The sequence below is a fragment of the Alosa sapidissima genome, chromosome 15, assembly GCF_018492685.1.
Source record: "Alosa sapidissima isolate fAloSap1 chromosome 15, fAloSap1.pri, whole genome shotgun sequence".
Lineage (NCBI taxonomy): Eukaryota > Metazoa > Chordata > Actinopteri > Clupeiformes > Clupeidae > Alosa > Alosa sapidissima.
In genome coordinates, this window is record NC_055971.1 from 6,133,780 (window position 1) to 6,151,689 (window position 17,910).

Here is a 17,910-nt window from a genome sequence, read left to right on the forward strand (position 1 = left end):
CTTATGCTACTAAACCTCCTGCCAGAGGGTAGGGGTGAGAAGTAGCGGTTGAGTGGGTGGGTAATGTCCAGGGCTATTGAATGAGCAATACGTGCGATGGCCTTAGTGTTTAGTTCTTGTAGGTTTGGGGTATGTAGACCTATTATTTTGGTGGCAGTATTGGTTAGTTGGGTGAGTTTGTTACGTTTTTTTACAGTAAGGATGTTGAAGAAGCAGGTGGAACAGTATAAAAGGATGGGTTGGACAATGCTGGTATACAGTAGTAGGAGTAGATGAGGGGCAACATGAAGTCCTTTTAGTTTGTGCACTGCCGACAGTCTTTGGTTTCCTTTTTTCTGTATGTCTGTTGTGTGATGTTCAAAGGTGAGGTTATTGTCAATTGTGAGTCCAAGGTATTTGAAATGGTCTACTGTCTCCACTGTTTCATTGGAAATGATGATGGGGTGGTGGGTTTGTGTGGATCCAAAAGCCATTTCTTTTGTTTTGCTGATGTTGAGTTTGAGGTAGCTATTTCTACACCACTGAGTGAAGTGAGAGACTGTGTTGAGATATTTTTGGGTTGAATGAGTGTCTGTGAGGAGGCCAAGGATCGCGGTGTCATCGGCGTACTTGAGGAGTATGGTGTTGGATGAGGGGCTGGTACAGTCGTTTGTGTAGAGGGTGTATAGGAAGGGGCTTAGTACACAACCCTGCGGGGCTCCTGTGTTGGAGGTCAGTGCAGGTGTGGTTGTTGTGCTTACCCGGACGGACTGTTGTCTGTTGGTGAGGAAGTTGTGGAGGAGATGGATCAGGCGGGAGGGGACGTTGAGGTGGCGCAGTTTCTGGATCAGTAGGTGTCTTTGAATGGTGTTAAATGCAGAGCTGAAATCTGCAAACAGAATCCTGGCAGTTGTGCCTGGGGAATCCAGGTGTTGTAGGAGGAGGTGCAGCAGGCATGCCACAGCATCCTCAGTGCCTCTCTTGGTCCTGTAGGCGAATTGAAGAGGATCCAGATGTGGGCGGACATGTGGCAGGATGTTTTGTAGCAGCAGGTACTCCAGGCACTTCATCAGGATGGGTGTGAGGGCGATGGGGTGGAAGTCATTCAGGTCTTTGGGACGTGGTGTTTTGGGTACTGGGATTATTGTAGCGGTTTTCCAGAGGGTGGGGATTCTGCATTGATGGTAGACTTCACAGAAGAGTGGGTGGATTATTGCAGAGAGTTCAGTGGCACAGGTCTTAATCACCCTTGCTGGGATCCCATCGGGCCCTGGGGCCTTGCCTGGCTTGCATCTCCTCAGTTGCCGTCTGACATCCTCCTCTGAGAAGGGGGCTGGGTCGTTTGGGTCCAGCAGGGGGAGTGCATCCAGCTGACTGCAGCACTCCTCTGAGTAGTCGACTGAGTCTAACCGGTTAAAAAACATGTTTAATTGATGTCCTTTAACTCGCCGAGTGGGCGTGCCTGACCGCGACTCCTCTTCACTGCGCATGCTTCAACTTCTGCTGCGCAGCCGCACTTCAAATTGGTTGCAAATTTTCCAAGATGGCGTCGCCTCGGCGGCTTCAATTCCATAGAACACTGCTGAATGCAACCACACTGTCCTGTTCTATATATACAATCTATGGGTTAACATGACCCCTGGAGGCAAACATACGCAAATAGGTCATCCTAGGCCCTACGGTTCTCAAGATATTCACAGAAAACTCTGTTGCTGTACGGTCACTAAATGTACACATAAATTAATTTATTGTATGGCCCCCCCATGAATGAAAGTCCACGAAACTTGGCATGTATTCGGAGGGTGTCATAATGATCCTACACTTTCAATTTCGTGCAGTTTTGGCCATGTCAGCCAGAGATATTGTGATTAAAACACCTAATTTTTTGCTTTTTAATTTTTAACTAGGTGGCGCTATACATGAAATAAGTGGTAATGGGATGGGTTGACATGGCCCCTTAAGACCAACATTCAAAAAAAGGTGGTCCTCCTAGGCCCTGCGGTTCTCGAGATATTCACAGAAAACTGTGTCTGGCCACCTACAGGCTAGTTGGTGTACAGTAACATAAATTCATTTATTGTGTGGCCCCCCATGAATGAAATTCCACGAAACTTGGCGTGCATTTAGAGGGTGTCATAATGATCCTACACTTCCAATTTCATGCAGTTTTGACCATGTTAGGTCACAGATACCTGTGATTACAACACTTCATTTTTACTTTTTTGTTTTTAACTAGGTGGCGCTATACATGAATTGAGTGGTTATGGAATGGGTTGACATGGCCCCTTAAGATCAACATACAAAAAAAAGGTGGTCCTCCTAAACCCTACGGTTCTCGGGATATTCACAGAAAACTGTGTCTGGCTCCTTTCGGGGGGGGGGGGGGGGGTTGCACGATGGTTCCATGCTATCCATGTGGGGCTACATGCCCACCAAGTTTCATGTACCCCGGTCTTTCAGTGTCCCGGGAATCCTTGACGGAAAATTTGGCAGCTTCGCTGCGCGGCGGTCATAATAAGTGGAAATATTTCAATCAAATAAATAAAGGGTCATTCCACGTCAATTCAACTAATACAGCCAGTTTTACGGGGGAAGGGGGGGGGTCGATTTTGTTCGGCCTCTTTTTTTTGTCAAAGTTCACAAGTCCATAGCGGAAGAACTAAACCATGTACGAGGCTCAAATTTTGCATGCTGGTACATAAATAGGAATAGTGTGTAGCAAAATCGTCACGTTTGGTCTGGATGATCCTGCATGGTCATAGCTGTCCCTCAAAGTTTATCAAAATTTTATTGTTTTGGTTTTGGCTGGGCTCTGTTTATAGGCCTTCAGAAGACATATTTGTACTCAACATAGGCTCTTGATTTATTTTCCTTATTGAGGTAAGTAGAAACACTCTCACAAAAAGCAATGAACAGAAAATAAATTCCTTCAAGGTCTGAACAGCAGACCTCACAAGTCTAAAAAATCATTTTGGTTCTCATTTTCAGAGCACCCTAACACCTTGTACAAACAGTAGTTCTCTAGCAGGGTTCTGATTGGCTAGCATGAGCGTCGTGTTTATGCAGAGTCGTCAAAAGGCAATTATTTTTGTAAACGTTTTTATGTAAACACGTATATTTCTACAAACGGAGAGGGACAAAATTTGTCATACATACATTTTTGGGAATCGCTGGTCTAATTAAAATTTCGCTCACAAATTTTTCGAATTTTCGCACTGTTATTTCATATGGTATCTGGTGTGTATGGGCCTGTAGCAAGCTAACTACCTATTTAATATCCATTTGTAGAAATATCCGGGTATGTGTAAATGAGGCATCAGGCAACATATCAAGTGTATTACAGCACTCACTCCACAAACTATAGCCAGTGCAGCTCACAAAGAGGCAGAACAGGCAGGCACATCTCAGAGATATGTGTCATCTGTGGTTCTAAATCACACTGGCACAGCATTGCCCTACCAGAGGACAAAAATGCAGAAAAAACTAGACCATTCCCAGTTTACATTGCTAGGAGGAGGCTACCTTTTTGGCCTAGACCTGTTTACAGGCTTGAGACACAGGCTCATGGACAATGCTGACTCAGACATTTACCATGTCACCTCCATCTGGAAGCAAACATGGCCAATACTAATCTATTTGCTCTCTCCTCGGCCCTTGGTCCTCTAGCTCAGTGGTTCTCAAATGGGGGTACGCGTCAGGGTTGTGCACAATTCAAATTGCAATTCTGCTTCCTGTTTGCTACCTCAATTGAAATGCAAGTGAAATTCAAGAATTGAATTGGAATTTAAGAGCCAGTTTCAATTCAGTTCTGGAATTTTGCACAAGCCTGGTACGCGTACCCCTGGGGGTACGTGAAGGCAGGGGGTACGTGAGATTTTAACCCTTAGAAGCCGATTGAGACAAAGTGCGTCAAAAAACACATCCTTTCTTCTCTGTTGCATTGCTCCGCTGTTCATAGCAGCGAGATGAAGCCTTGATTGCGTGACAGAGCAGAAGAGGGGCTTTCCAACGAGACCACGCACTTGTCTGTACGTTAAAGTATGAAGATAAAAAAAAATCATGAAATTAAATCAAATTGCATCATATTTACAGTATACTTCTCTGCGTTCACCTGCGCACCAATACTCTCGTTTGAATTACTCGCGAACCCGTGAACGCATAGATATGGCAAGCATATCAGATGAAAGAGGAGACACAGGGCTATCCATTGGTACCAAATATGTCGTCATATATAACGTCATGTACAAAATGTAACGTCATGTACAAAAACCAACTACACACCCATTAGGCTACTCTCGTTTGAATTACTCGCGGACCTGTGATCGGATAGATATGCCACGCATGTCAGATGAAAGAGGAGGCACAGAGCTATCATTTCTGGGTTATAAAACAGACGAAATTACAAAAAATTATAACTTCATATATAGCTCGACTTACCTCACGTTTTTGTCTGTTTTTGTGGCAAAGCATGTTTATAATCCAACGCTATTGTGTGTTTCTTTATGGCAAAGAATAATCCGGTTTTGAGATCCTAGTAAATTCCTGCATGGCATCCAGTTCAAGGCTCACATTGAATCCCAATTTGTTCGACAAAGAAACACCTTTTTTGCCTTTACTTTGTTCATGGCAATGCAGTAAAAAGTTGTAGAGAATCATGAGTGCAGACAGGCACACGCTAACACGTGTTACAGATATGGAGCGCAGAAAGGTCATTTTTAATCACTAAATAAAAAAATGGCATTTATTTCTGTAAGGCGCACACCACATCTAAATTGCTCATCCCCAGAGAATCCCTCCACCATGGCAATGATATTGCCAGATTCAGGACAGTATGCCCTACACACACATTAAATGCATGTAGAGCTATGAGCTTGCTGTGGTGAGATACATGTCAAAATATAAGATTTTTTATAATACGCTTTTATATTTTAATTCTTTAAAAATCAAAATAAAAGCGATGCTAGTACTAATACATGAAATGATAGCAGATCTGTATAGCCTAGACTAAAAAAAACAACAACAATATATATAATATGTGTGTGTGTGGCACTTACAATGACCAGAATAAATCCTTATGAATAAATGTAGTGAAAATGCCCTAAAAACAGCTTAGGGTACTAAGAGTTAAAATATATTTAAAAAGTAAATAAAAAATAAATAAATAAATAAATAAATTAGACATTGATGGCACAGTGCTCTGTTTTAAGTCTTTTTTCTCAACTAAAAATGCTTTACGCTGGTTAGGGGGTACTTGGCTGAAAAAAATATTTCACAGGGGGTACATCACTGAAAAAAGGTTGAGAACCACTGCTCTAGCTCGTGCTCATCTAAATCACTCAAAGCTCAACGTCATCGAGGATTAGAGTATTGGTCTAATTGCAAACAGAGGAGGTGAGAATGAAGAGAGAGGAGAAATGGCCGATACGCAAGGAAACACAATAGCATGCTATGCGGAAATGTTTTCAGTCGAAATTGTGCGATCATTGGTCCAAGCTGCCAAGATGAAAAGTTCCCTCCCACATATGTCAACTTTCGGTTTCAAACAAGTTCGTAACGATTTATTAGTGACAATAAATTACTAAATAGACCAAGAAAATATCTTTATATCCTAGAACTACCATGCAAACTTAAAGGGACACCAGGCAACGTTTTCGTGTTAATTAATCATCTTCGTAAGTCGGTATATGGTTAAATGACTCATTACGGGGCAAATGAAGGTTCTCTCGCCCGCCCCTACTGCCTGTAGGAAGAATATCCCACTTGCAAGTTCGGTGTATCCTACCCACCGACCGAAGCAGGATCAGTTTACAGCACAGAGGCAGGCTAATGAAACGCTAGAGATTGTTGCAAACGTGTGTATAATGGCAGAGCCGGCGAAGAAGCAGCAAAAACCCTTGACGGAAGACGCAAAGAAAAGGAAAACAGCTTCAGACCGAGCGAGGGGGAGTTTCGTAGAGAAAAAGCATCAGGCTTGCCTGGTGTCCCTTTAAAAAAAGTGGAAGCCTATTTTGTTCACGTGTTGTATTTTAATAAGTATTCATTCATGACTACTTATTATGAACTACTACATGACAAGAACTATCAAACATTACCTCATTATAGATAGATAGATAGATAGATAGATAGATATTTTGTTCAAATTTTAGAAATTATCAGGGTCAATAAGTGGGAATACTCCATGTTCATAGGATATTTTTAGGCTTTGGTATACGTTCATATTCTCTGCAATTTGTGTGTAACAATGATCTGTTTATTCTAGCCTAAGGTGATGCTTTCTCCGCATCATGAGTAATTAACGTCTCTTAAAAGAGATGCGTGAGTGAACAGGTTGTTTCAGTTCTCATATCTTTCTCTCCTTGAATACTCCATTGTACTCCATACATTCCTTCCTCATTTCCTTCACAAAATGAATTAGAAGAAGGGGTTAGGACAGGAAGAAGGAAGCAAGGAAGGAAGGAAGGGAGGATGGACGAATAGAGAAATGAGATGCACCCCTTGAGAGATGAGGTCAACTGCGAGCTTCGAGAATTATCTAGCCAGTCAATGCTGCCCCCTGGACTTCAAACTTAGTCATTGCCAAGAGAAAATGTGGGGGAATATGCCAGCACATATAGAGCCAAAGGGGGCCCTAATACTCCACAACCACCAACACCTCAGCAACCTCAACCACAACCAACACCTGACCTGCAGCCACGTCAGTCTCCTAGTGGCCCCCAGTTAGACGTCACATGCCCTGACCTGCTGGCCCTGTGAGCAAAGGCAAGGCTGCTCCACTGTAAAAATTGTTTCTGTGTCTAACAATTTCAGTTAATCTGTCTGTGTTTGCTAACTTTGAAAACTTAGTTTACCCTTATCCTAGATCAGGATATATGTATTTGTTTCATTTTCACCGTTTAAAATATATAATACACTACTAGATTAAATCATTAAATTCAGATGGAGAGGGAAATGCCTTTGGTTACATTGGGACCACAGTATCCTAATCCTAATCTTTCAAGTCCTTCACTTCCATTTTAAGAACATAAATCTATAATATCTTTGTTTTCTTCCACATTAAATAATTGTATCTACTATGTGGTGGTAACAATACTCTCTCTCTCTCTTCATTAAATTTATACATTACTTGCATTACTTTCATTTAACTGACATGCCATGTCTAAAGTCTAGTATAGTGTATCAAATGCATAGATCAAACATTATTCTCATTGCTGGGAAAATATAAATATATCTCAGTTTTATATATATAAAAACATTCATGTTATTTAATTACAATACAATTGCAATTGTTTTGATTGAGTAAAGATAAATCAAATAACAATAACCCAATTATAGAGTTCCATTGAAATTACATGGAAAATTCATTAAAATTGCGTTTTAGAACAAAACTCTTCATTTGTTTGACACATCAATAAAAATGAGGCCCCTCGATCACTTTTAGTAGGTAACAATTGGCAAATGTCATTGCTGGATGGCAACTTGAATATGGCTTTCAAGGGCAATAAATCAAATGTTATATGAGTAAGGGTATGATATAAACCAGTATGGGTTTTACAGTATGATAATAAGTGGAAAGGGCTGGCAATACATTCAATGTGTAGTACAGAAACCTTTGTCAATCATAAATATAAATGTTATAGAATAATCATAAAGGATTATTATCATTCATTTCAAAGACAAGATTTGCACAAAACAACTGCCATCACCAACAATAGAACCAGTGAACCCAGGTAAAACTAGCCCGACCCCCAATTTGTGATTCATCTTTAGGACACATGGGGGAGGAAGCATATAAGACAAAGTTATTTAAACCTGAAACAGATAGCTCTCATCTGTGAGTATTTGTAAGTCTTGTGATGTGGATCACTCAGGCTCTGACTCTCACCCTCCTTGTTGCCCTGTGGGGAGCGGGGCTTACTGTGGAGTCTGACATGAGTTCTTTACATTGTAGGTTGCAAGGAGCTACCAAGCCCCCTGCATTTTTCAAGGATGGAGATTTTGTGATTGGGGGGATTTTCTCAATCCATTATTACCTGCATACATTACAGCACAACTATTCCAGTATGCCAGAGCCTCTAAAATGCACTGGGAGGTACATTACAAAGGGGAGAGTTCAGTTAAAGCAGATAAAAAAAATTATATAATAAAGAAAAGGCCTCTTTGTGTATTAACCTCATTAACCTCTTCTGTTATATATTTTTGCAGCATGGACACTCGGGAACTTCGATTTGCTCGCACGATGGAATTTGCCATACAAGAAATTAATAATAGAACAGATATCCTACCAAATATTACCCTGGGGTACGAAATACATGACTCTTGTGCAGCTGTGTCTGTCGCTGTGAAAGTTGCTTTTCAGTTTGCTAATGGGATGACCCCTAATATTTCAATGGATACCTCTTGTCCCAAGAAAGCCAACGTTGTAGCTGTTGTAGGGGAGTCTGGCTCAACACCGTCCATTGGATTATCCAGAATTCTAGGTCTTTTCGGAATTCCACAGGTGATTCCAACTTAATTGAGTAAACCGTGTGAATATGAATGTATGTCTCTCAAAAATGGCCTAAATGCTTTCTTTACATTACAAACCGACAGGAATCGACAGACGTCTAATTTCACTGTTTTACACGAACTCTTACAGGTTAGTCACTTTGCCACATGTGCCTGTCTGAGCGACAAGACACAGCACCCTGCGTTCTTCAGGACTATACCAAGCGACCACTACCAAGCAGCCGCACTGGCACGACTGATTAAACATTTCGGCTGGACATGGATTGGGGCAGTTCGTAGTGATTCTGACTATGGTAACAATGGGATGGCATCATTCCTGACTGCTGCAAAAAGTGAAGGGATCTGTGTAGAATATTCTGTGGCTTACTACAGGACAAATCCTCGTAGTAAATTAGAAAGAGTAGCAGAGGTAATACGCCGCTCTACTGCACGAGTTGTGGTGGCTTTTCTTGCCTCAGGTGACATGCGCAATTTGTTAGAAGAGTTATCGCGACATAACCCTCCATCCTTACAGTGGATTGGCAGTGAGTCGTGGGTAACAGATACAGATATGTTACGGTTTGGACTGTGTTCCGGAGCCATTGGTTTTGGAATTGAGCGTTCGGTCATTCCTGGTTTGCGAAACTTCCTTCTGGACCTCTCCCCTGCTCAAGCGTCCAAATCCACACTTCTCACTGAGTTCTGGGAAGGCGTTTTTGACTGCACCCTTCTCTCGGCACAAGCAGGCCATGAGAGTGGAGCAGCTGAGCCATGTAGCGGCAATGAAAACCTGGATGGCATTCAGATTCCTTACACGGACACTTCGCAGCTGCGCATCACCAACATGGTTTACAAAGCTGCTTATGCTATAGCTCATGCTATCCATGGCCTTGTATGCAAAGATAGGCCAGAGTCTTTATCTCAGTGCAACAGAAGCTTAGTCCTGGAGTCAGATCAGGTAAAATGGACACTGGAGTCAATTTAATAATAATGAAAATAAATATAATGTGACAAAGTTATAACAGGGTTATAAATGAATGTAGCCTATATGTCAGCTTTCAAATCCATGAGTTCATTGGGGATATGTCATTGATTAAATAATGTATTGTGTTAATAACATCAAAAGTAGTCTATTATAAGAAAGAATTTAAACTGAAACTAAATATGAATTTACATTGTTATTTGTGAAGAAATATGAAATGTCTCTGCTCTAAAGGTTTTCCAGCAACTTAAAAAGGTCAATTTCACCATAAATGGAAATCATGTTTCTTTTGATGCTAACGGGGACCCTGTTGCCACATATGAGCTTGTTAACTGGCAAGTCACTGAAAATGGAGTTATGGAATTTGTGACAGTGGGCCGTTATGATGCATCACAACCCAAAGGTCATGAGTTTAGTATGCACAAAAACATCACTTGGATGGAAGGACAAATACAGGTAGAGGCCTCACATTTTCTCTAGGCTATACTATATTTATCGCAAAAAGTTCTATCATCTGTCTTCCTATATATATGTCTTTGGAAGGTGCCTGTGTCTGTGTGCAGTGAGAGCTGTCCTCCAGGCACCAGGAAGGCTGTACAGAAAGGCAGGCCTGTCTGCTGTTATGACTGTATACCATGTGGAGAGGGAGAGATCAGCAATGAAACAGGTACAGTACTTGCAGTACATGTATACAAACCAGGTGTACATTTCATTTTGCTAATTTTGTCATGTTTTCTTGTGCTACTTGGACATCCGAAATATTGCATTGATAAATTTGACTGTGCCTGCTGTAAGCACACACTATTGTCTTCTGTACAGATGCGGTTGACTGTGTCTCCTGTCCTGATGAGTACTGGCCCAATGCCCAGAGGGATGAATGCCTGCCTAAACCAGTTGAGTTTCTGTCCTGGGATGAGGTTCTTGGCATTGTATTAGCTGTTTTCTCTATCGCAGGAGCCTGTATTGCTGTCATTGTGGCTACTGTGTTCTACAGACACCGGATGTCTCCTATTGTTAGAGCCAACAACTCTGAGCTGAGTTTTCTGCTGCTCTTCTCACTGACTCTGTGTTTCCTTTGTTCTCTTACTTTCATTGGTCGGCCCTCTGAGTGGTCCTGTATGTTGCGTCACACAGCGTTTGGGATCACCTTTGTTCTCTGCATCTCCTGTGTTCTGGGGAAAACAATAGTGGTGTTAATGGCCTTCAGAGCCACTCTTCCAGGCAGTAATGTCATGAAGTGGTTTGGGCCTGCACAGCAAAGAATGGCAGTTGTCGCTTTTACTTTTGTACAAATTATAATATGCATTTTGTGGTTGACACTGTCACCCCCATTCCCCATAAGGAATATGTCCCTTTACAAGGAAAGAATCATTCTTGAATGTGATCTGGGTTCAGTGGGTGCTTTTTGGGCTGTATTAGGCTATATTGGTCTCCTTGCTCTCTTGTGTTTTTTCCTGGCTTTTCTGGCCCGTAAGCTACCTGATAACTTTAATGAGGCCAAATTCATCACATTCAGTATGCTGATATTCTGTGCAGTCTGGATCAGTTTTATTCCAGCTTATGTCAGCTCTCCTGGAAAATTTACTGTAGCTGTGGAAATATTTGCCATCTTAGCTTCTAGTTTTGGCCTAATTGCATGTATTTTTGCCCCAAAGTGTTTTATAATTATGTTTAGACCAGAGCAAAATACAAAGAAGCATGTAATGGGCAAAGGACAGTTAAAGGCCCTCTGATACCTTGTATGAAATCTGATTCCTATTTATTTAAAAATAAACAAGAGGCAAACTGCATATGTTTTCATATCCATAAAATGACACATCCACTGTATGGAGAGTATGTACACTGACTCACTTTATGCGGCATTAATGGGGCATAACAGTGATCATATATTTGTTTGGGTGTTAGTATTAGTAATTGTTTCATATTTTCAACTCAAAGTTAGATGACAGAATTAATGATTTGTTTGATGTATCATTGATGCCTTCAATGAAATATGAAAAATATGTATTTGCTATAAACCATGGGTCCGTGTAACCCTTTGCAGTGCTTTGTTCTATTTGCTCCATCCATCTGATCCAAATAAAAAATGTGTTCAATAATCCAATTGTCAATTTTTTTAACTGGTCAGCAAATAGATAATTGCTGCTATTTTCTAAATGTGTCATTAGTCATGCAAGATAAAGAAAAAAACAGAAACAAAAGCAAAATTCAGTTAATATTGGATTTTTGTTGATTTTACTGTTTTTGTTGGGCTGAACCACAAGCGTGGGAGGGGGGTGACCTGATACATATTGGTGCGTGGTGTTGGTGATCACATTTTATCATGTAGGCCATTTGCTGTTGAAATTAATAAATGGATAAACTGATAAATTAGGCCTACTCACTGTTGTCTCTTCGTTTAGCCTAATGAAACCTAGTCTAGCGTAAAGTGTTAAATAAGCAAAAATTTCCCATATCAAACAGTGCCTGTATAGACTGACGTCGATGGCAAAGCTTTCTGCTTTGGGGGATTATTTGCTATGGTTTGGGATGGCCATGGTATTCAAATATACTGCATATATGTTCAACATAGGCTGAAAGTTATGTTTAATGTGCCATCTCCCAAAAATCGGCGAAGTTTTAGTTATTAATCTCTAAAGTAATGAGTTAAAATCACGAACAACTTCAGGTGGCGCTCTCTTCCACCATCTAGCCTGGCCCAGCTAGATGGTGTTCTCCGCCCGGTGCTCGTGGTTCAGTCCAACCACAAGCGCAAAAAAGGAAAATTAGAAAATTGACGCATCATTTCAATTTTTAACTTCTGAACAGAAAACCGTAACTGTGCTCAATTGAAAATCAAAATAAGCAACAATAACCCATTTACTGTCCCGTCCTAAAGAATGGATAATGGATTTTTAAGCCTATTTTTATATTTTTTCATGTGAATTTTGCAAATAGAACATAGCACTGCAAAGCGTTACACGGACCACCATGGAACATTTCATATCAATTTGCTACAAAGTGTTTATTTGGTCAAGTGTGCTGTATGGTACAACAACTTAGTAAACACTGTCCAAACCCAAGTGGAACATTATTTACAATTAAAAGTTTGTTTTGAGGTGTTTCTTAAAGTTTAATACTGTGGTAATTTCTTTAGAATTCCAAAAGAATATATGTTATTTTATGTTATGATAAAAATACAAATATACTAAACTACTGTATGTCACACTATTGTACAGTATTTCCCCAAAGGTGAGAAATGATTTATAAATAACTTCAACAATCAAATCAGGATGACCAGTGAAGCATGTTTAATGTGAAACATAAGACTTGAAAGACATACTGTACACAAAAACACAAAGCATTATTTTCAGTATTTCCTTGTCATTCCTCTTTTGGTGTTTTGCTCAGGTTTAAAAATAATAATATAACATTTTGGTGCAAAGATGCAAAACAGTAGTCCAAAGCTAGAAGCCAGGATGGCAAAAATCTCCACGGCCACTGTGTATTTCCCTGGGGAGCTGTTGTATGCAGGTATGAAGGAAATCCACACAGCAAAGAAAATGAGCATGCTGAAGGTGATCAACTTGGCTTCATTAAAAGTGTCTGGAAGTTTACGTCCCATGAATGCAAGTACAAAGCACACGCAAGATAACAGGCCAATGTACCCAAGCACCAGGTAGAACCCCAGTGGCCACACACCTTTACACTCCAGCAGTATCCTGCCACCCTGGTAGGATGTGTTCTTGAAGGGCACAGGGGGTGCCACGGCCAGCCAGCCAGCACACAGGACCACCTGCACCGCAGAGCAGCAGAAGATGAAGGCCCTTTGCTGAGGAGGCCCAAACAGGTGGACCGCATGGGAACCAGGTAAGGAGGAGCGGAAGGCAAGCAGCACAACAATGGTCTTGACCAGGATGCAGGAGATCGAGAGCACAAAGCTGATCCCGAACAATGCCTGTCGGGCCAAGCAAGACCAGGGCGAGGGGCGGCCCATGAACACCAGGGAGCAGAGGAAGCAGAGCTTCAGTGACAGCAGCAGCAAAAAGCTGATCTCTGAGTTGTTGGCTTTAACAATGGGTGTGGTCTTGTAACAGAAGAAGATGGCAGTAATGACTGCAGCAACAGCAACCCCCAGCATAGATAAAACTACGAGGATGATACCCAGAGTCTCTTGGAAAGAGAGAAATTCCTCCACGCCAGCCACACAAGCCACTCTGTCTCTGTCAGACCAGTAGTACAGAGGACATGTAATACACTCTGTAGCTCCTAGACATAAAACACAAAGCCCTCATTCATTTCTGTTAATGCTGGAAATTGTGCGGCCTTTATACATAATGACCAAACTAATTAAAGAGAGAGAAAAAAAACTGCCCCTCAAACGCTTTCAGTCAAGGTGTGTCCCGTGTTGGCTCACTCACCTGTAGTATTGCTGATCTGTCCCTCAGCACAGGGCAGACAATCGAAGCAGCAAACAGCCTCCCCTGGACGCGAGGCCTTTCGACTTCCAGGAGGACAGGCTACACTGCAGACAGACACAGGAGCCTGCAGACACACAATGCAGCCTATATGTTACTGGACGTGACAGACACTGCAGACAGACACAGGAGCCTGTAGACACACAATGCAGCCTATATGTTACTGGACGTGACAGACACAGGAGCCTGTAGACACACAATGCAGCCTATATGTTACTGGACGTGACAGACACAGGAGCCTGTAGACACACAATGCAGCCTATATGTTACTGTTTCTGCCACCCTTTCCATTTCCACTTAATTGATAATTCAGTATGTTCACCTGAAACTGTCCCTCTGCCCACTCTATGGACTTTTCATCCATCTGCAGCTTTAAGCCTTGAGGGGCTGACCCATCGTAGCTTCCCACTTTCTTGAACCTGACGCCATCCTGGTGGTCTCTCTGCCAGTTGATGATATCGTAGAGGGGCACCGGCTCCCCATTAGAGTCAAAGGACACTTTCTCTCCAAACTGATTGGTGAAGTTCACCTCCTTTAAGTGGTGTAGGAGCTGACAGCAGAGGTTGGTTTGTACAATAATGTATGGTGAAATAAATGTATTAAAATTATAAATAATGTAATTATTTGTATTGAAACTTCAACTAAGTGATGACAATGTTGTCAGTGTTTCAGAGAGTAATACTCTGTTTTACCTGCCTTGGTGTAAATGTTGTGGTTCTTTTACAGCCGGTTTGTGTGGCATTTCTCCACAAAGAACCACACTGCAACAGCTTGTGCAAAGCATGGGCAATTGCATACACAGCTTTGTATACGTTGTAAGCGATTCTGACCGGTGACTCACTGTAGCTGGTTTTGTGTGAACTCAAATCTTCATTTCCACTACACAGTGGTATTTCAGACACACTGTGAGACCCGAACTCTAACCTGCATCCAAACAGCTCCTCCCAGAACATGTTAGTGAGAGTTGACTCTGGCCGTGGTGATGGGCGCACATTCAGGAGAAAGTCAGACAGCCCTGGGATCACTGTGCCTCTAAAGGAAAAGCCCAGCGTGCCCACCAGCACAGGCTGAAACGTGGGGGCAGTGAGCAGACGGGCCGTCACCCACGCCTCGCTGGCCACCCACTGCAACCTGGTCAGGTTGCGTCGAGCAACTTCAGTCAGCAGGCTCAGCAGCTGTCCTTCTGTGGCAAAGGCGATGACCACACTGGCAGTGGTCGTCTCTAGAACGTCAGCAATGGCATTGATCTTAGCCACTGATGGCGCTTTGGGAATGGTTTGGTGGAAGGCTAGGCAGCCACCCCATTCATGCAGCTGCTCAGAGAATGCTTGGATCCCATAGCGACTGTAGTCATCCTCTGTGCCTATTGTGCCAACCCACTGCCAGCCGAAGTGGGCAACGAGCTGAACCAGTCCCTGCACTTGAAACATGTCACTGGGCACAGTGCGCAGGAAGGAAGGATACACCTGCTTGTTTGTAAGACATGTGCAGGTTGCAAAATAGCTAACCTACAAACAAAGAAGAGTAAAGAAAAAAGAGGACTGATTGTGTAACACATGCATGTCAACATAAAATCTACCAAATAGTTAAAATGGCCAAACACATATACATTATTTATCACATGAGTAACTGCATACAGCAGGTCACAATTGCATTACAATTGTCAGTACAATTAAAAATGAAAAAAGTGTCAAATATTCTCATTTTACATTCAAGTAGATTGTTTGCAGTTTGAAGTGCTGTTACCACTTGAGCTAGTGGAACAGAATCAAATAATATATAACTGATTTCAAATGTTGATCTGTTTTCATACCACTGGTATCCCAAAAGGTCCCAAAGTGTGTGCCAGCGCACGGGTGGGAGTGGAGGATGCTAAACCAATTACAGCAGATACCGGGCCGCTAGCAATGCATTGGGAGCCTTCTGTTTGATTCTGATGATGAGCCAGGGATCCACTAACCAATGACAACCCCCCTGTCAAGCCAAAGTGAACATGGTCACAACTGTCCATTATTCTGTAGCCCAGAGTAACCCCAGGCAAAAGGCTTGCATTTTCATTTATCTCTTTGATGGCAAATATCATAGTCTGGATCCAGCGAAATGCTCGAAGATCAAGGCTGAAATAATCAAAAGAAGTTGTGAATTTAACAGCATAAAATATCTACCTGACTAAGAACTCTCTTTTACATAAAGCACTGCAGGTAATACAATGGTACACAATTGTATATAAATTGAAATGTATTTCTAAGTCTTGTTCTAAAGCCTGCAAAAAATGTGCATTTCATAATTGTATTTTACATACACACACACACACACACACACACCAAAAAACATGTGTACAATTAAAAAAAATGGACGGTCACAAAAAGAAATGTACATGACAGTGATAAACAAGGACACCCATGGTGAGCTTTACAAGCATAATACCATTTTAGCTTTTCAGGTCACTGACTTAATTGGTTTGTTGTCCTTTTCCACAAGGTTACTGGGAAAATGTGGCTTTCCTCCACAGGACCTGTCTGACAATGAGGTAATTTCCACTCACCCACTGCACTGGCTGGGCTGCGGTCTGGAGGTGTAGCTATGATCTGGCTTTGAGGCCATATAGTGAAGGGGAAATAGCCCCCCAATCAAGATATCCCCATCTGCCTTCAAGACTGGCAAATCAAAGTTTCCAATCATATTGCAAAATCTTTCTGCCATGCAGCTCTCTAACAAGAAGTGAAGGAAAAACAGTACTCTAGGTGTAATTCGCTTACTCTGGCCTGCTGGCATCTCTACAGGTATGATGTAATGTCAAACAAATGCAGAACATGTGTCATTATTGCAACCAAGTGCAGCATAGACAGGATTGGCCACCCTATAAAAGCCATCTGATCTGCTTTAACTGTCATGTCAAGTGACATAAACTAAGATAGACCAATGAAAGCTGTTGCGGGGGAGGGGACTTAATGTTGTACAGCACAATGCATCTCATAATAGTGTTTCTCAGCTGCTTTTTCAACAGCATATGCATTTTCCTTAAGCAGTTCTATAGTTCAGTGCAACATTACTTGACTGAACTCTTCAATCATATTTCTGTAGTTGTTATGGCAATAAAAAAGTGTCCCCAGAATGAAGATCCTTTCAAAACTGTTTAGAATCAAGAAACTAAAAATGTGCAGACACATTATCAACATTACAGAAGTGTGTCTCCTCATTTCAAAATGTGTGTTTTTTTAACAGATACAGACCTCACTGTAAAGCAAGGTAGGCAAGGCATGATTATTATTGTATAAAGCATTTTGTGCACCCTCAGGCAATTCAATGTGCTTTACAGTGGACACATACAAAAGAACAGTCAAACAAAGATGAATAAAAAGTGAAATAGAATAAAAGGTCAAATACAGTAAAAGAGTAACAAACTAAAAATATCATAAAAAGTCATAGGACTAATAAACAAATCATACAAATCTTAAGAACATACAATGCAGACAGGTAAAAAGATAAAATAAATAAAAATAATAATATAAAATAAAAAATAAAATTACTTAAAATAAATAAATAGATAAATAAATACTCTAAGATCAGTTTAAGAGAAGACAATAGTGAATAATTTAGTCTTGAGGCATGACATAAAAATGATTTTTGGGCCATATTTACTTTCAGTAGGCAGTTCATTCCAGAGTAGGACTGCCCTGTGGCTAAAAGCTGCTTCACCATGCTTCTCCTGTGATCTAAGAGGTCTCGGTAGTACATAGAGTTGTAGCATATCCAGTAGGTAATTTGGTCACAAACTATTCAAAGTCTTACTGTATAAACAAGTAGCAGAACTTTAAAATCGATTCTATACATGACTGGGAGCTAGTGCAGGGATTAAAGTATGGGGTAATGTGATCTGTTTTTTTCTGGTTTTGGTCAGAATCCTTGCAGCAGCACTTTGTACTACCTGGAGCTGTTGGGAAGGCTAGTGAGCAGGCCATTCCAATAGTCGACTCTACTGGGCTCCATTTTTCAACTGGATATAAT

The 17,910-nt window shown here is 41.4% G+C and overlaps 2 protein-coding genes and 1 long non-coding RNA gene across 4 annotated transcripts; 2 read left to right on the top strand and 1 right to left on the bottom strand.

Moving 5' to 3' along the window:
* The first annotated feature begins 154 nt into the window (after nt 1-154).
* Nucleotides 155-14,912, top strand: LOC121683402. Its single transcript, XR_006022774.1, has 3 exons — nt 155-238; nt 364-368; nt 14,901-14,912. It is a non-coding gene; the product is annotated as an uncharacterized LOC121683402 (long non-coding RNA).
* Nucleotides 8,025-11,178, top strand: LOC121683398 (extracellular calcium-sensing receptor-like). The gene is made up of 6 exons (XM_042063016.1): nt 8,025-8,068; nt 8,182-8,476; nt 8,615-9,421; nt 9,680-9,901; nt 9,989-10,112; nt 10,265-11,178. Exons 1-6 carry the CDS (start codon nt 8,040-8,042, stop codon nt 11,176-11,178), a joined length of 2,391 nt encoding a protein of 796 aa, XP_041918950.1. The 5' UTR covers nt 8,025-8,039.
* Nucleotides 10,257-16,593, bottom strand: LOC121683396 (extracellular calcium-sensing receptor). Of its 2 annotated transcripts, none has more exons than XM_042063013.1 (6): nt 15,716-15,985; nt 14,595-15,410; nt 14,225-14,452; nt 13,846-13,969; nt 13,127-13,693; nt 10,257-10,617 (listed from the first exon to the last, which is right to left on the bottom strand). In XM_042063013.1, the coding sequence occupies exons 1-6, from the start codon at nt 15,983-15,985 to the stop codon at nt 10,589-10,591; spliced, it is 2,034 nt and encodes a 677-aa protein (XP_041918947.1). In that variant the 3' UTR covers nt 10,257-10,588. The 2 variants fall into 2 exon arrangements, with proteins under 2 accessions (XP_041918947.1, XP_041918948.1); XM_042063014.1 differs by lacking the exon at nt 10,257-10,617 and adding an exon at nt 16,448-16,593 and having other exon boundaries at nt 12,795-13,693; nt 15,716-16,019.
* Nucleotides 16,594-17,910: the final 1,317 nt, after the last annotated feature.